Here is a 16,709-nt window from a genome sequence, read left to right on the forward strand (position 1 = left end):
TTAATTGTCGTATACTCGTCCCATTTAACCACTGCTCAAACAAAAATACTTTTGGTAAAAGCTGAATCATCAAGAATCTATCACCTTAGACACTCCAAAACCAAGAAGAGGTTGCAAAAAACATCAACAACAAGTGATAGTTAAAACTATGTGTGCAGTGTGCTTGTGTGTATCTATATGTACTCTATGGATTGGTGTTACCTTGTCAGAGACGTAGCATTCAAAAGTGCCATAGACAAATTAAGGATTTGGTTCTCTCATGAGAATCCCATGTAAGGGTCACAAGACAAGTATATATTCTTCACCAGAATAGCTGATGATCCGCGCTTAACCTTAAGTTCCACGGTATTGGAAACCATCAGTAGACTAGACTCTTCAAGGGAATCTTGATAAAATAAAGGGGAGTATAACTGTGTGTATTATTCACCATAATTACAAGTTATTTATATAAGAACAAGATACTTAATCTTTTGTAAGATAAGATTGTGAATGATGTGACTGAGAAAGATATGATTAATATCCCATTATTTCCTGAGATTTTGTTAATAACCCCCTACACTACTAAGGTGATATGGATATGTGAATTTCATGATCACAAAGTGAGCACATGTGTCAGGCACATGTTAAGAATGGACAGAATTGGTCAACGAATTCTTTAGAATATTGACTTTGATCTTGAAAGAGAAAAAAATTCAGATCGCCTTCAGTTTGAATTCACTATAATTTTCACAAAGATTGCAGTCTTGTATCCAAACAAAAGAGGTGTTGGGTTTCAGCTAAACTTGCCATATTGTGTGACACATGTTGTGGTCAACATGAGAGAAGTTGGTCAATATCCCTCCAATCGAAACACCTCGCTTTGATTCTTGAATCATCTTTTTAGATCCTTGTAAGCATTGTTTTGTTGGAGTTAGATAATAATTAAAAAAAAACTGAACTTGAACCACACAAAATCAGTATCAACTATTTATTAGGATAAATGCAATGAACCCAGTGACAACTTCATGTTTTTGTCCTAATCATTCGTGTAATTAAGTTTTTTTTCTCAACTTCTGATTCTTATCTAATTAATGCTTGACAATATAAAAAGTATACCGTATTCTTGTCTTTATCGTGAAAAAAATAACACACTCTTTTCCCTATGATACTCTGAACCTAATCATATTTATTTTGAATAGCAAATTAGGACAATCCTTCAACAAGTTTCCGTTAAATTGTTTCATGATATCATCACTCATGAAAACGACCAATATCTCTATTAGACCAACCATTATGTTCAGGAGCTATTAAACTACATATGCCTGTCGTGGAGAGACGTACGATCTTTAGTTTACAAATAACTTGGGTTTATTTTGCACCAAATGAAAACACAATTCGTAGTAAATAAAGAAAATAAACAAAAGAGGGGATTAGAGAGTCGTACGAGGAAAGTGATTAGGCAAGTTGGTTTGGTCGAGAGTGAGGCTCGAGAGATAATGCATTGAATCAAAGAGAATTAGCCACGTGACATCTCACCGTCTTTCTCCTTAAAAACCAACCAAATTATATTACAATTTTTCTCCATATTACTACTTTTATCTTATTTATGGAAGAGTATTGGTTAGTTCAAAGGATGTGATGAAACTGAGCATATGGACATTGTTATTGATATTATAATATTGCATTAAGTGTGTAAGAATTAGACCAAAACATATGTCTATGCATATGTACTGTCGAAGACTACATGCATATACACTACAAAGAAATAAATGGTTACATATATAATACCTCTTGTGTTTTAAATTTAATTATTTTTTTATAGATCATACTTATGATAAATTGATTATAATTAGCTTATCTTTACGCTAACGTAAAGTTTTTTTTTTTTTGTCAACACTAACGTAAATATTTTATTTGTTGCAAGGAAACCAATAAATTGAGAAGTAAGAAATAAAGGGGAATATTAAAACATGACGGACTTATTAAGAAGAACAGAGGGAATATGTGATATACTTTTATTTATTTCACGAACTTTTTGTTGCAGGTCCACTAGACATCGATCTAAAGGTGCGGTGTTCAAGGCAATAATCATGCATGGGTTGCCATATATACACATCTATATCTCACTTTCCACCATATAATAATCGTTTTGTCTTTCAAAAACGAGTTATATAACTAAAACATACATATATAGAGATGTTTAATCGTAATATATTAAATCGACGAACCAATAAAATGATTATTTTTAAGACAATTGAGCAAAGACAGGGTTGGTGATTTTATTTAATTAATAACCGAGGTTAAAACCGTACCATGGTGATTCATACTAGTAGATCTTGGTTATTTGTTTGCGTTTAGTGTACGTTTTTTTTTTAAAAACCCTAGTTTAAGCATTTTAGAATTTGTTAATTGTAAAGGAAAATTGTGACAACCCATCCTCTCACTAGGAACCTAGGTTCACAGCGCTGCAGCGCACCGACCCCAACCCCTCCATTATGAGTCCTCTCTGACTCCATAATTAGGTTGTTGGTGAGACTCGAACCCAGATCCTCACCCTTTAACAACACTCCTCCAAGATGAGTTATCACCAGTTGAACCTAGTGAGAGGATGGGTTGTCACATAAAAACTTATAACGCCCCGACCCGCTCAAGGCTAATGGGCCACCCACGCTCGATCTCTCGGCCCGTGGGCCCCATCCCATCCGACGGTCAGTCTGTTAATTTTTCCAAAGGTTCGAAATCATTGTTTACTGACCCTGCAATCACCACCCGACCTTTTCCCATGCTTTGGCCTCACTCGCACGCTATCGCGAATCACTTCCCGATAGGTCACCCATCCTTCCACTACTCTAGCTCAAGCACGCTTAATTCTAGAGTTCTTTCAGGATGTGTTCCGGAAAAGGTAAATCAACTTTGGTGACATAGGTAGCCAAATCAATTCTCTTAAGCATTTTTCACATATCACAACTCGGGATGTTACAAAAATGCCAAAACACAAATGATTAAAAAAATAACGTGGGCATGATTAAACACATATTGAAAATAATAGTTCGTCGTTTTCTAATATCGATGAGAATTAGTAGTTTGTTTATGTTGGAGAGATCCGTCTTCTCTCATTTTTTTGGTCAATGAGGAGATCCATCTTCACATCCCTAAATATACGATTTTCATATCTATTGAATAGGCCTAGAAACTATGGCAGATCTTTCGGTATAACTTCGATTTTAGTTAATTTCGGGTATCCGGTCATGCAAAATACTTTTCTACTATGTCAGAGTTTTATATCTGAAGTTTAGTACGTAGCATTGTTGATTTGACCTAATTAAAGTCGTGTTGCCTAATTTATTTGAATTAATGTGGATAATTAGTGTTGTTTATTGTAATCTATCAATTCCCCTAACCCTACTCGCTGAGTTATATATATTCAGTGTCCAGAAACAAAACAAAAAATATTACATGAAGTTGTTTCTGAAAGCTCTCCCATGTTTCTCAATTCATTGAACCATGTATATGTAAACAATATATACATTAAGAAAATGATTCTGATTTCTGCACTTATATACTGACTTTCTTAATGAACATGTTAGTCACTATCAAATTCTAGAAAGAAAATTGCGTAGAGGAAGAATAATAAGAAGGCAAAGGAAAGCTCATAATAAATAAATAATATTTTACAGACGATTATTTAAACTAAGATTGATTTAATTAGCTAAATTGAAAAACAATTAATGAGACTTGCAAGCCAAATTAACAAGAATTAAGTTGAGCCAACCCCAAACCGGTCTTGACTATTGATAACTTAACTTCATAAAAAATGAGACTTCAATTTTTGGCCCAACATTTCCCACTAGAGCAAATACATTAACCATATGATGTGCCTTGAGAAGAGCAACACTATGGGTCCTGATCGATTCATCAACATAGACAAAATTATTGGTAGGTATGATCATCAAAGTAATCTCCTCAAAACGCATTATTTTAATATTATAAATATATATATATATATATGTGTGTGTGTATATCTATTTATACATTGACATTTTTAGTTAAGACTTATAAAAATAAATGTTCCAAAGCAACTAAAAATTGCGTTAAAAACTATATGAGAGGTAACATGATCATTTTTAAAATTTCACATATGACTGATCCCAAAGAAATGTTTTTGATTACACTAGTTTTTATTTGCAGATAATAAAAATAAAACTCAAATTTTCCATATAAATTCCATGTCAGCTCATGAAGAAAGATTCTAGCTTACGTCATGTCCATGCTAAAAAGTTAGTCCAGGGGAGATGAACCATGTGATTGTGGAGGAAGACTAGGCCACACGGTGTTTCTTTTGTTTACTAAAAATTCTCAAAACAAAATCAAAATTCAAATCTTCCAAAATCAGCAACTTGCCTCTCTCATTTGTCAGCTCCTTTATAAAAAAAAGTTTCCTCTTTTATTCTTTTCAACATTTCAGAAAATCCCTAAATTCACTGAACCCCTCCCCATACTTTTTGATCCTGTCCAAGTCCTCTCTTATTAATAACCCCAAAAGATTGTTCCTTTCAAGTCTCATTTTTCATACACAAGTCATCTTCTTCTTGTTTTGGAACACACAAGTCATCTTCTTCTTGCGTACAGGATCTGGCTTTAAGGGCTTAAAGGTAATTCGTTTTCTCCAAAAAAACGAAGAAAGATTGTTTGAGAGGTTACTTAATTCGATTGTGTTGTATCTATGATTCCTCTCCATAACCAGTTTACTAATCAAACATCCACGTTTCATTGCTGCAGCTTAGATTAGCCATCACTGAGTCAACTCGTTCAGAAACTCGGACGTCTCCGCATTCTCATTGCTTCGATCAAGCTGCATTGGTCAGAATGATTCGCAAAACCCCAAATTTACAAAACGACATCATAAACATCCACGAGCGTTACTCAAACAACCTTGTCATGGACGTCGGAGGAGGAAGAAACAGCCGGAAAAACGTAAACTTTCGCCGTCCACCACCGGCAATGACGTCAGAGAACAGCAAGCATGAGTTGCGACGGACCTTCTCGTCGCAGAAAAGGTTGATGATCCCGGCGAACTACTTCAGTTTGGAGTCTTTGGTTATACTGGTCGGTCTAACGGCGTCACTGTTGATACTTCCGTTAGTTCTGCCGCCGTTACCTCCGCCTCCGTTTATGCTGCTATTGGTTCCGATTGGGATTATGGTTTTACTCATTATTCTTGCCTTCATGCCTTCTTCTTCTTCTAGGGCCAAAGATGTAACTCGCACTTTTATGTAAATCTGTTATTATTGTATTTATAAAGTCTACGAACATTATTACACACACTAGTTCATGTTAGAACTAGAAGAAACCGTTTTAACTTTTTAACTGAAAATGGCGGTAAGGAAACATCACATCCTTGGAGCTCTCTCACAGCTTCCACAAGCCCCCGGTCCCATTCACATCCTCAAAAAGCTGATTCTGATCACTAGTGTCCAGGGAGAAACGATCTTTTAGATCCAAAGGAATGGATTCATGAACTTGCTATACTGTCTCAAGATAGAACAAGACGAGCTCCAAACCAACGCCTAGTCGAAGCTCCAGAGCATTGATAAAGCTCTTCCCAAAATTTCTCAACAAATTAAAATTAAAATTTCAAAGTAAATAAAATTAAAACTAATCACAACGTGACAAGTAAGCAAATAAGCTCTTTCCATTTGTTTTGCATCTCTCAAAGAAGATACTTTTTTATTTTCTTTCTTCATTTTTTCTGTTTTTTCAATTTTTTAAAATTTTTTGAATGGGAAGAGCTTTGGTGAGACACCACCAATGCTCATGCTCTCAGATGTTGAGCATATATTCAGGCCGATCAAAGCCCACGAAAGCCCAGTTCAAAAGAACCGTCGAGGTGATCAAATGATTTAAGTCAAAGATCGTATCCAACATAAGAGTTTCAGTAATTAATTCGTATTTTTATGATTTAAGCTTCGCATTTTCAGTAATTTATGATCCTGTCAAAGTAATTAATCTACTAAGATCGAATCTTATTAACCCAATCAACACACAAGGCATCTTCTATTTTTCTAATAGACCTCCGCGTCACTCATCTCCCTCGACGATCTCCCAACTCATCTCTCTCTGTTCATCGATCTCGCTCTCTTTCGGAATCAAACCATGGATGAAGAGTACGAGGTCATTGTTCTCGGTACCGGTCTCAAGGAGTGCATCCTCAGCGGTCTCCTCTCCGTCGATGGTGTCAAGGTCTCGATCCTCTTTCCCTCGATTCGTATTTCCTCTTATCTGTTCACGGAGCTTTCGATTCACGATCTGGATTTCAATTTTGACTTTTACTTGGATCGGATCTCAGTCAGATTAGATCTCCGATTTTACGATTTTGAGCTTTCATTTTCGATCGTAATAATGTGTATGAGATGTGATGAAAAGTGATTAGCAAGAGACTGATCGTGTTGTTTTGTTGATATTATGAGTAGGTGCTTCACATGGACAGGAATGATTACTATGGTGGAGAATCAACTTCGCTTAATCTCAATCAGGTTCGTTTTTCTCAATTTTCATTAGAGGTTTTGTTAACGAATGTGAGAAGATAATGAGTAAACATATAATAAACACTGTAAAATAAAAGTTCACCAAATTTGCTACATCCACATGTGAAGAAAAGAGATCTTATTAAGGCAGTTTACAGATTACATTAGAGTTATATTTATGTATAAGAGTATCCTTGGCTAACTAATGCTAGCCAGTTATATAACCTATGAAGCCATATCAACAGGTTTTTTTTGGTAGTTTGCTAGCAGTTGCTTATATCTATTTATTTTATTTTTTTCCATATGTAGCTGTGGAAGAAGTTCAGGAGAGAAGAGAAGGCTCCTGAGCATCTAGGTGCTAGCAGGGATTACAATGTTGACATGATGCCTAAGGTATTGTTCTTGGTGCCTTTCATTTTCTTTCGTGCTGATTAAATTATATTAGTGACTCTCACACTAACGTTTGTCTTTCAATGTGATGGACCAGTTTATGATGGGAAATGGCAAGCTTGTTCGTACCCTTATTCACACTGACGTTACAAAGTATTTGTCTTTCAAAGCTGTTGATGGAAGCTATGTCTTCGTTAAAGGGAAGGTACAAGCTTTTCATTGATACATATTGGCTGCAGGTTTTTACGGAAGTCATTTTGCTGATAACTCTTGTATCGCACAGGTTCAAAAGGTGCCAGTTACTCCTATGGAGGCCCTGAAGTCTCCTCTCATGGGAATTTTTGAGAAACGTCGAGCTGGCAAGTTTTTCAGTTATGTTCAGGATTACGACGAGAAGGATCCCAAAACACACAATGGGATGGACTTGACCAAAGTTACAACAAAGGAACTGATTGCGTAAGCTTTGATGTTTTAATGCCTTCTACCTACCGTCACTGGCGTTTGATTAAGGTTATATGTGGCTAACCATTTAGATTACAATTGGCAGGAAGTTTGGTCTTGATGACAACACCATTGATTTTATTGGTCATGCAGTGGCGCTTCACACGAATGACCAACATCTCAATCAACCCGCCTTGGATACTGTAATGAGAATGAAGGTGATCTTTTGTCAGACTTGTCTCCCTTCTTGTAATAATTCTGCGTTTAATTCTCATGCACCTAAGTTGACATCGTTGCTTTAAAATGGTTGGCTAGCTCTATGCCGAATCTCTTGCACGTTTCCAAGGAACCTCTCCATATATTTATCCTCTCTATGGCTTGGGAGAACTACCCCAGGTTTTTTCTGTCGTTCCAATTTATCTTTGCCTTGTTTACTTGATTTTTTCTCAAGTTTTAGATGATTATTTCTTGATTCTTCTGTGACTTCTCTCGATCTCTTCCCCTTTTTCAGGCATTTGCACGGCTTAGTGCTGTGTATGGTGGCACATATATGTTGTGCAAACCTGAGTGCAAGGTATTTCCGCTTGCACTTTGTTTTTTCTTTCTTGTGGTGTGAGATTTTGTTGTAGGACGCTGAACTCATAGATATATATCAATGTTAATTTTATGACAGGTAGAGTTTGATGAAGAGGGTAAGGTTATTGGTGTAACATCTGAGGGAGAGACTGCCAAATGCAAAAAGATTGTGTGTGACCCTTCCTACCTTCCAAACAAGGTAATTTTACTGTTTTTAACATGTTCAAACCATCAACTGATATTATTTAACCTTGTCCTTTCTTTCTCTGGTTATTTTGTATATATGAATGTAGAATGGTTCATGAAAATGATGTTTAATCACATTAAAACAGGTTCGGAAGATTGGTACAGTTGCTCGGGCCATCGCAATTATGAGCCACCCTATTCCAAACACCAATGACTCTCACTCAGTGCAGGTCATCATACCTCAGAAGCAGCTGGGCCGCAAATCAGACATGTGAGTTCCTTTATATTCTTTTTATATGTTTTTGTGGTAAGCTTCATTTCAATATCATATTGACATACGTTTCTTATTCTGGACCTGGAAACCTCTTTAGACTTCAACTTGATTGCACACACCCACACTGAATTATTGCGCCCCGTTTAGAAATTACAGTGATGTTTGTTTTGCCATTTGTTACCATTCTTTTTGTTTTCTTATGTTGTGAGACCTCTCTACACACTGACAGGTATGTCTTCTGCTGTTCCTACTCCCACAACGTTGCTCCCAAGGGAAAATTCATCGCATTTGTATCTACAGATGCAGAGACTGATAACCCTCAAACCGAACTAAAGGCTGGAATTGATCTCTTGGGTCCTGTTGATGAGATATTCTTCGACATGTATGATAGATATGAGCCTGTCAACGAGCCTGCTCTGGACAACTGCTTTATATCAACGGTGAGGGGAGCTAGACACGTCTTTAGTTTTTAATAGAAGCCTACTTTTAACTTGGATGATGGTTTTAAGTAACTAACCCTTTCCTTGTTGGTCATTACAGAGCTATGATGCTACAACACACTTCGAGACAACTGTTGCTGATGTGTTGAACATGTATACCCTGATCACCGGAAAGGTAAATGTTCTGATGTTTGATTAGATGGAGAGAGAAACGTCGGGACATCGTTCACATCAATTTTGTGTTTTTTTTTCTCTTATGTTGCAGCAACTGGACCTAAGTGTTGATCTGAGTGCAGCAAGTGCTGCAGAGGAATGAGGAATGAGGAATGAGGAGTGAGGAACTTGTGGATCGCTTTCTTTAGTTGTTTTTTTCTTCAATGCTTTTGTTTGGGTTTAAAGACAAAATCAGACCGATGTTCATGTTTAGCAAACTAACGACCATGTGTCTTCTTCCCCTTAATGTTGAATTCTTGGTTTAAGGCTTATTAAAACTCTTTGAACCTAACTTTTTCGGCTGCTTACAGTTATCGTTTGTCTGGAGATTATAGAATGTAGTTAAATAATTTTCTGCGATTGTGTTAATTAAAAAGAACTAAATCGATTTGATTTACTTAAAAAGCTATTGAGCAACAGCAAGAGGCCGGGATGGACGTGATAACTGATAACTGATAAATTAAAAAAAAAGGTTGATATATGAATGAAACTAGATTCAAAGCTTTAGACATGAAGGTTTCGTGGTGTAGTTGGTTATCACGTCAGTCTAACACACTGAAGGTCTCCGGTTCGAACCCGGGCGAAGCCAATTTATTTTATCTTTTTATTTATACAATTTAAAATTGCTAAAGTTAAAAAAATAACGCCGTTGCCGGAGATCGAACCCGGGTCACCCGCGTGACAGGCGGGAATACTTACCACTATACTACAACGACTCAGTTGATCTTTCTTAACATACAATATATTTATTCTTTTGTGCGTTACCCTTTTACAAATCAGCTTCCGAATATTTTGAACCCTAAGATGGCTTATCTGATGAGATTAACATATTGATTTTCGGTATAGCGTGGATAATTCTACGGTTTTCACAGTTCCACACATTAACAAATTAATGGTTGTTTGATATTGTGATTTTTGGGCAACATATAAGTGTATGACAATCTTCCACTCTTAAACTAGTTTTTGAATGTGAGTTAGGCACGTCACTAATATGGTATCAGAGTCTATGGTGAAAATCCAACATATGATTTCTCTTTCTTACCTATGTAGCTTGTACAAGTAGTCCATATTGCTGTTTTAATTTCCAGATGTTGGGTTTGGACTATTTCCAATGGACCGTTTTCTATCCATATCTGGACGGGGTATATTAAGTCCCACATCATTTAATGATGTGATCTTTGGGCAATAGATGAGTGTATGGGTAATCATTTATTCTTGAGCTAGTTTTTGAGTGTGAGTTAGAGCCATCACTAATATTTGATTTTGGCTGGTGTGAAGCAATTCCCTTTGTACTTAGAGGTATGATCGAATCCTTAACCTTTTCGTGCTTCTTTCCTGGCGTTTTCCTGTGTTTTGTTCGGCCAGGACAAATCTGGTTAATGTTCATGTAACTATCTGTTCTATTTCTTCGAGATTTGAAGCTTGGTTCTAATCCGCATGCCCTATTCACTATGGGAGTATCTTGTTCGATTTCACATTATCAAAGAGCCGCTTGGAGTAAAGGAGTTTTATTGCTTGGGAGCTTTCATCCTCTTCTTGACCTTTTAGCTAGCTCTTATTTTTTTGGTTTTAAGTTTCAAAATTATCTTGTATCTCGTTTTCAGACATTGATTTTTATCTGTTGGCTTTAGACTCCGTGTTAGTTTAACTCGTCGGCTTTGGGTATGTTCATGTGTAAGATCTCAATGTAAAAAAAAAAGAAGAATAATACTAACCATTCTTATTCTCTATTTTATTCATATTTGTTATCTCTTATGTTCATTTCTAGTGTCATGGTTACCATTAAATCCTGATAAAATATTGTGGAAATGGAATCAGTGTTTTAATGTTACGATCTTGTTATTATTGTCGCTACTGTTTTTTTTGTAGAGTTGTGTAGATGCATTAAGTATTAGGGTTGATTGACAAGTGCTTTAAAAGTGCTGTAAAATTTGTCTACAGCCTAAATTATTTATGCAGTTAAAATTTTTGTCAATCATGCTTTGTAAAGATTTTTAAAAGCTACAGATTTTTCGTTCCTTTTTATTTATTTTTAGTTGTGGAAAGACATAAATCTATAACACTTATTTTTTGCTTTAGAAAATTTATAAGTAAGTCAGTGAATCTTTTCGAACCTACAACTAATATTCTACAGCAAAATTATCTAAAGCCACAAAAAAAAATTCTACAGTTTAAAAAAAATATAAAGCTACAGCTCATTCCAATCATCCCCATTATCATTATTTTTTCAATAAACAAGTTGTTTCTTTTGACAACCTTTTTATTAGGTACTAGGTTAAGATCTACACCTTTCTGCGGGGCAAACATTATAATATAAATTATTTTAGGCATTATATATTTTAGGATTAATAAATATATATTAAATAATTAAAAATTCAGTAACTTTACATATATAATTAATTTCGTGCGAACATATAAATTTTATTAATCCAAATAGTATTTTTTTTTATGTTTGGTATGTTATATAATTAAATTTAAATGATATTAACGTACATAGTATATATTTAATATTAATGTCTATTAAATGATATTTTTTACTCATACGTTTTTTGATCATTTGTTTATTTAATAGCAAAAAAAAATTAAATTACTGATAACAAATTTTCATTGTGGGATTAATAGTGTTAGTAATTTATAATTTTAAAAATAATAAAGTTGTCAATGTGCGTTCAAAGATTTTATCAAAAGAAATTGTTCAAAGTAAATTTCAAAATTAAAATTTTTATGTATTTTATATGGTATATAGGTTAATTTAAAATGATATATATATATATATATATATATATATATTAATAAGTATATATATATATATATATATATATATATCTCTTTAATATTAATAATTAATTCAATTAGACTTTTTACTTATATTATTTTGGAATCATTTGTATCTTGTCATAAAAACAAATTTAAACCATGAATCACATATTTGAATGTGAGACTTTTAACAATTTGGTAATTATAGTCGTTTTTAAAAATTCAAAATATAACATATACAAAAAAATCTAAAATTTTGTTATATGGTTAATGTGGTTTTTAAATTTATTTTAATAGTTTAACATTAAACAAATATGATAGAAGATACACTAATTTTTATCAAATCTTTATTATTCAAAATCATTAATTTTCATATATAATTTAGACACATTAGGCAATTCTGTAACTTTTATTGAAAGAACTAATAAAGTACATTAATAATGAATTTATAATTAATTTAATAAAAAAAACTTATTATATAATTAGATGGACCAACCTATTTTTCTAATGATTCTAAGAATCATCCTAGTGATGACTCGTGGCTACAAAAAGAAGTTGTAATGTTTATCAATTAATATATAGGGGGTGGGCATTTAGGTAGCAGATCAAATTTGGATCGAGTATTTCTGATTTCAAGTATTTTAGAACTATGAAGATTGGTACTGTTTGGATATTTTAAAATTCTGGATCGGGTACGGTTCAGTACTTATTGAATCCGGTTTGGAGCGGTTATATCCAAAATATCAAAATTTTATCGAATTCGGTTTGGTTATATGTGTATCAATAAAACTTAATCCAAGAAAATTGAATCTATCTGAAATATCTGACTCTAGAGCATAGTTACTGAAATAAAATAGACAATTCTTAATAATCTTAAAAAAAACACCAAATCAAATAAAACCAAATCATTTTAAGACAACAAAAGTGAAAGTTGGTAACAATAATCAAGAGAATTGAAAATGGGAATATCATTTAGGGTTAGAAATTTATTTTACTAATCTATATGTCAGATCTATTCGGATAGTTGTTTGGGTTTTGCATATAATCCGAACCAATCAAGTACCCGATATATTTTTGTCCAATCGGGTAAACGAGGCAAAACTGATCAGAAAATAAGCACAATAGTCACAAGAGTAGAAGTTCGACGGACAAGTTTTGAATTCCTAGCAGTATATAATGAAGGATCACCTGATAGGCCATCTAAATCATTCGGACTAACTAGATATGACTAATTAAGGGTGTTAAATAAGATTTCCACATCCAAATGAGCTTGTTCAAATATGATTTTTTTCAATATTGATAGTCCACCCAAATAGAACTATGATTAATTAGATTGTTTGTGAATTTCAAATAATAAGTTAAAATATTAAATAGTGTGTCCATTCTAAATATATTATTTATTGTAGTGGGCAATGTCCAGATGTACATTTTTCTATGTTCGAATATCACTAATTTTCTCACAAATAATTTTGGCATAATTTTAAAATCTATGGGCCGATCAGTACTTATTATATCAAACCCGTTTTTATTCATAGATGGATTTAGCCCATTTAAACACGCTTTTTATACGCGTCTATCCATGACTTTCCCATTTTGTTATGAACGCGGATCACCGTTCATTTAGATATTATGGAGATAAGACTACAAGATTAGCCGTTGCATCATTATCCTAACGTAATCATCGTATATTCCCATAGTTATGACTACATATTTGTTCCTCTCTATATCATCTCCTCCTTTGTATAAATATAGAGCTCTCTTATCATGAATATGATCAGTGAATTGTATACCTACCTCAATATGTTACCAGAGGCATAATAATATTCTTCTTCTTCACCTTTCATCATCATCAGCTTTAGTCTTCTTCTTCGTGAGCCTTTTTTCTCCGGTGACAAGGTGAGAACGGGAGTGCGAATTAACGGAGACCGAGTAATATAACCATCGACGTAATTGTTTTGTTAATACGCGGAATGCTTTTTTCCGTTGGATTCACTTTGGGCTAAGTCTACTAAAGCCCATTTACATCTTATTAGGAGAAACCCAAAATTAATGGACCTGAATCATTCATATATAATTTACTAATTTACCATTTTACCAGATCTGTGTGGACCAGTAAGTATTTCAAGACAAAGGTAATAAAACTGCCGCTCATTTCTTCTTCACGTCTTTTCGCTCTCTCATGATCGCATCCACCACTGTTTCACCATCTTCTTTTTTTCCCATAAGTTTCAGAGTTTCCATCTCCACTGAAGATCATTAACTGTTTTGTTGATTGGTCCTTCTCTCTCTCTTTTGCGTAATATCTTTTTCTTTTGCGTCATATAAATAATATTTTTTTTTCTTTTACATGCATCAAGTTGGGGACTATTCGAAACGGTATCTTGCCATGGTTACAGCCAAGAATAAGGTACGTTCGACCATAGTCTTCAGTTTTTTTTTTACTTATGTCTCTGTTTCGTATTGTCTTAAAAGTTTTATCTGTTTTTTCTTAGGGTTCTGGTCGGAATCAAGTCAAGAAAGGGTTTAGAAAGTTTTCGAAGCAGATGGAGGGATCGGAGAAATTCAAATCTCCGGATAGATTGAATAAGAGGAAGCCTGACTTCATAAAGCGCAGTATGTTTTTGAATCGTTACAGATTCATGTTTTTGAATCGTTACAGATTCATGTTTTATTTTAAAAGTTTTATACACTTTTTTGGATTTTTATTTGTTTTCACATGATCTTGGTCTTAAGATATCTACATGAAGGATAAACTTAAAAAGACGATAAATAAAGATCATGGCATATTCTGTTCTTGCTCTTCATCTTCTGGCTCGTCAACTCTTTGTGGAAAAAATTGCAATTGCGAGTATGTTCCATATCTGACTCTATCTTTCACTTTCTTGGGTTGTCTATGTTCTGGTTTAGAATTTTAGTTGAAAACTACATTCAAATCAATAATCAGTGTTTCATGTTTGTTGTCACTGGTATGTTCCTTGATGTTAACCATCATCCCATTTCGTTTTATAGGTTGCTACTTTCAAGTTGTTCACCTAGTTGCCCGTGCAGATGTGAGTGCACCAACAAACCGTTCCAACAAAGACATATCAAGAAAATGAAAATAGTCCAGGTTGGTGTGTCACAAGTTGGCTTACAAAGAAGGTATTTTTGGTTGGCTACTTAAATATATAAGTTGTTTCTTGTAGACGGAGAAATGTGGATATGGGATTGTAGCAGATGAAGATATCAATTCAGGAGAGTTTATCATCGAGTATGTTGGGGAAGGTGATGTGATTATTTAGTTGCTTATATATATATACTTGACTATTTCTTACTGTCAAATTCATGTGTCTTCTTAAATCCATTACTCACTGTAGTTATCGACAATGAGATTTGTGTACAAAGGCTTAGGAAGCTGAAGCATAAGGTGGAGACAAATTTCTACTTGTGTCAGATAAACAACAATTTGTTGGTTGATGCTACTTACAAGGGGAATAAATCGAGATATTTCAATCACAGCTGCGACCCTAATACAGTGATGCAGAAATGGTTTGTCAACTTATTATTATCATTATCCATCTTCTCAGTTTTTCTTCTTATTAAAGTAACTTGTTATGACATTTTTGTTTCCATTAGGATGATTGATGGAGAGACAAGACTCGGCATATTTGCTACCCGTGATATAAACAAAGGAGAGCACCTGACTTATGATTACCAGTAAGAACATTTCCTTGGATCATTTTTAATATCAATGTTGTAGATGTGATACTAAGAAAAATAGCAGGCTTGTTCAGTTTGGTCCAGATCAAGATTGCCATTGTGGTGCCGTATGTTGCAAGAAAAAGCTTGGTGCAAAAGCTAGCAAAACTAAGAACATACCCAAGGATGAAGATGTGAACCTAACGGCATGCAAAGTAGTGACCCGTAAGCGGCCCAAGGTATAATAAAAACAGAAATATATCTAAATGAAAAGCTTAGATATATATGGTACTGTTGAATAGCTTCGAGTTCTGGTCTCATGATTAATTTTTTTTTTGTAACAATGTTAAACTTGTTCCACGAATCACCACCAATCATATATTAAGGACAATATAGAGCTTATAAATCATACTGTTTGTATAGTGTTTTTATAGCTTACTACTGTTTTAGCATTAGCTCTGTCAATCAATGCCTTACTCTCATGCATCTTGTGATTTGTTATACTAAAGAGTCCAGCTTCTTATTATTTCAAACATTTTGTAGGTTAAAAAAACTCGAGGTAAAGACCCCCTGGGTTAGTATTAGTTCTTCAGTCTCGGTGTTCGACAAGCTTCTCAGTTCAGAGGTAAGGAAAAACAATTTGGATGCGTCAGGATAATCTCAGCACAAACCTGATGTGATTATGTTGGCATTAGTTTTTTTTTTCTCTTGTCAAAATGCTCAGTCAGATACATTAACTAGTACTGCTCATTGAGCACCTCTTAAGTCACTTGTATATATCCTGCAGATTGATCCTTGGACTCGTGATATAGCGTATTTTGACTTTAAAATTTATATTTTCAGTTGTTTTGGTATCATTAGACAATTTGATGAGTGCTTACATGATTTCCCATATTTATGTTCTACACCTTCATCTTATTTTTTTAATCTAAAAACAATTTGTATTTGTTCAGGTCAAGTATGAGGATGGTGTTACCGAGAACATTGACATGTCCAGAGAAGTTTGGAAGTTCACAGCTGTTTGATATTTGCTTCAAGATGCTTTCTGATTCCATTCTTTACCTTTTTAATTTCTTTTGAATTGTTGAATTTTTTTCGTTAACTGGGCTGTATTTGCTATAATAACCAACCAAACATGGGTTGGTAAAGGATGTGTTTCTTGTTATATCAAGTACCCAGTATGTGTAATCTTTCATTCTTTTGGACCAAACAAAATGTTATTGATATTAAAACCGGGGTGTGTTTGGTTTA

General features: G+C 34.2%; 3 protein-coding genes and 2 non-coding genes across 10 annotated transcripts; 4 read left to right on the forward strand and 1 right to left on the reverse strand.

Moving 5' to 3' along the window:
• The first annotated feature begins 4,105 nt into the window (after nt 1-4,105).
• Nucleotides 4,106-5,301, forward strand: LOC103830235 (protein AUXIN-REGULATED GENE INVOLVED IN ORGAN SIZE). The gene is made up of 2 exons (XM_009105982.3): nt 4,106-4,631; nt 4,759-5,301. The coding sequence occupies exon 2, from the start codon at nt 4,846-4,848 to the stop codon at nt 5,254-5,256; it is 411 nt and encodes a 136-aa protein (XP_009104230.1). The 5' UTR covers nt 4,106-4,631; nt 4,759-4,845; the 3' UTR covers nt 5,257-5,301.
• A 660-nt stretch (nt 5,302-5,961) lies between these two features.
• Nucleotides 5,962-9,318, forward strand: LOC103830236 (guanosine nucleotide diphosphate dissociation inhibitor 2). Its single transcript, XM_009105983.3, has 13 exons — nt 5,962-6,219; nt 6,450-6,512; nt 6,813-6,896; nt 6,991-7,098; nt 7,177-7,349; nt 7,441-7,552; nt 7,650-7,730; nt 7,846-7,908; nt 8,008-8,109; nt 8,243-8,367; nt 8,600-8,810; nt 8,911-8,985; nt 9,076-9,318. Exons 1-13 carry the CDS (start codon nt 6,133-6,135, stop codon nt 9,124-9,126), a joined length of 1,335 nt encoding a protein of 444 aa, XP_009104231.1. The 5' UTR covers nt 5,962-6,132; the 3' UTR covers nt 9,127-9,318.
• A 220-nt stretch (nt 9,319-9,538) lies between these two features.
• Nucleotides 9,539-9,612, forward strand: TRNAV-AAC. Its single transcript has one exon. It is a non-coding gene; the product is annotated as a tRNA-Val (tRNA).
• A 55-nt stretch (nt 9,613-9,667) lies between these two features.
• On the reverse strand, nt 9,668-9,739 carry TRNAD-GUC. Its single transcript has one exon. It is a non-coding gene; the product is annotated as a tRNA-Asp (tRNA).
• Nucleotides 9,740-13,514: 3,775 nt separating this feature from the next.
• On the forward strand, nt 13,515-16,709 carry LOC103830237 (putative histone-lysine N-methyltransferase ASHH4). Of its 6 annotated transcripts, XM_009105987.3 has the most exons (12): nt 13,530-13,676; nt 13,879-13,912; nt 14,138-14,187; nt 14,273-14,393; nt 14,514-14,628; nt 14,790-14,889; nt 14,966-15,044; nt 15,137-15,308; nt 15,396-15,476; nt 15,544-15,697; nt 16,002-16,083; nt 16,412-16,709. In XM_009105987.3, exons 3-11 carry the CDS (start codon nt 14,167-14,169, stop codon nt 16,035-16,037), a joined length of 879 nt encoding a protein of 292 aa, XP_009104235.1. In that variant the 5' UTR covers nt 13,530-13,676; nt 13,879-13,912; nt 14,138-14,166; the 3' UTR covers nt 16,038-16,083; nt 16,412-16,709. The 6 variants fall into 6 exon arrangements, 5 of the variants coding, with proteins under 5 accessions (XP_018508196.1, XP_009104232.1, XP_009104235.1 ...); XM_009105988.3 differs by lacking the exon at nt 13,879-13,912; XM_009105985.3 differs by having other exon boundaries at nt 13,531-13,676; nt 13,879-14,187.

This window comes from Brassica rapa, chromosome A07, assembly GCF_000309985.2.
Source record: "Brassica rapa cultivar Chiifu-401-42 chromosome A07, CAAS_Brap_v3.01, whole genome shotgun sequence".
Classification (NCBI taxonomy): Eukaryota; Viridiplantae; Streptophyta; class Magnoliopsida; order Brassicales; family Brassicaceae; genus Brassica; species Brassica rapa.

Excerpts from the sequence above, each read along its gene's own strand:
- LOC103830235 (XM_009105982.3), top strand. The coding sequence starts at position 4,846 with ATGATTCGCAAAACCCCAAATTTACAAAACGACATCATAAACATCCAC.
- LOC103830236 (XM_009105983.3), top strand. The coding sequence starts at position 6,133 with ATGGATGAAGAGTACGAGGTCATTGTTCTCGGTACCGGTCTCAAGGAG. Across the intron at positions 6,897-6,990 it reads ATGTTGACATGATGCCTAAG|TTTATGATGGGAAATGGCAA; the intron begins GTATTGTTCTTG and ends GTGATGGACCAG. Across the intron at positions 8,986-9,075 it reads ATACCCTGATCACCGGAAAG|CAACTGGACCTAAGTGTTGA; the intron begins GTAAATGTTCTG and ends CTTATGTTGCAG.
- LOC103830237 (XM_009105984.3), top strand. The coding sequence starts at position 14,128 with ATGCATCAAGTTGGGGACTATTCGAAACGGTATCTTGCCATGGTTACA. Across the intron at positions 14,629-14,789 it reads GGAAAAAATTGCAATTGCGA|GTTGCTACTTTCAAGTTGTT; the intron begins GTATGTTCCATA and ends TTCGTTTTATAG. Across the intron at positions 15,309-15,395 it reads AATACAGTGATGCAGAAATG|GATGATTGATGGAGAGACAA; the intron begins GTTTGTCAACTT and ends TGTTTCCATTAG.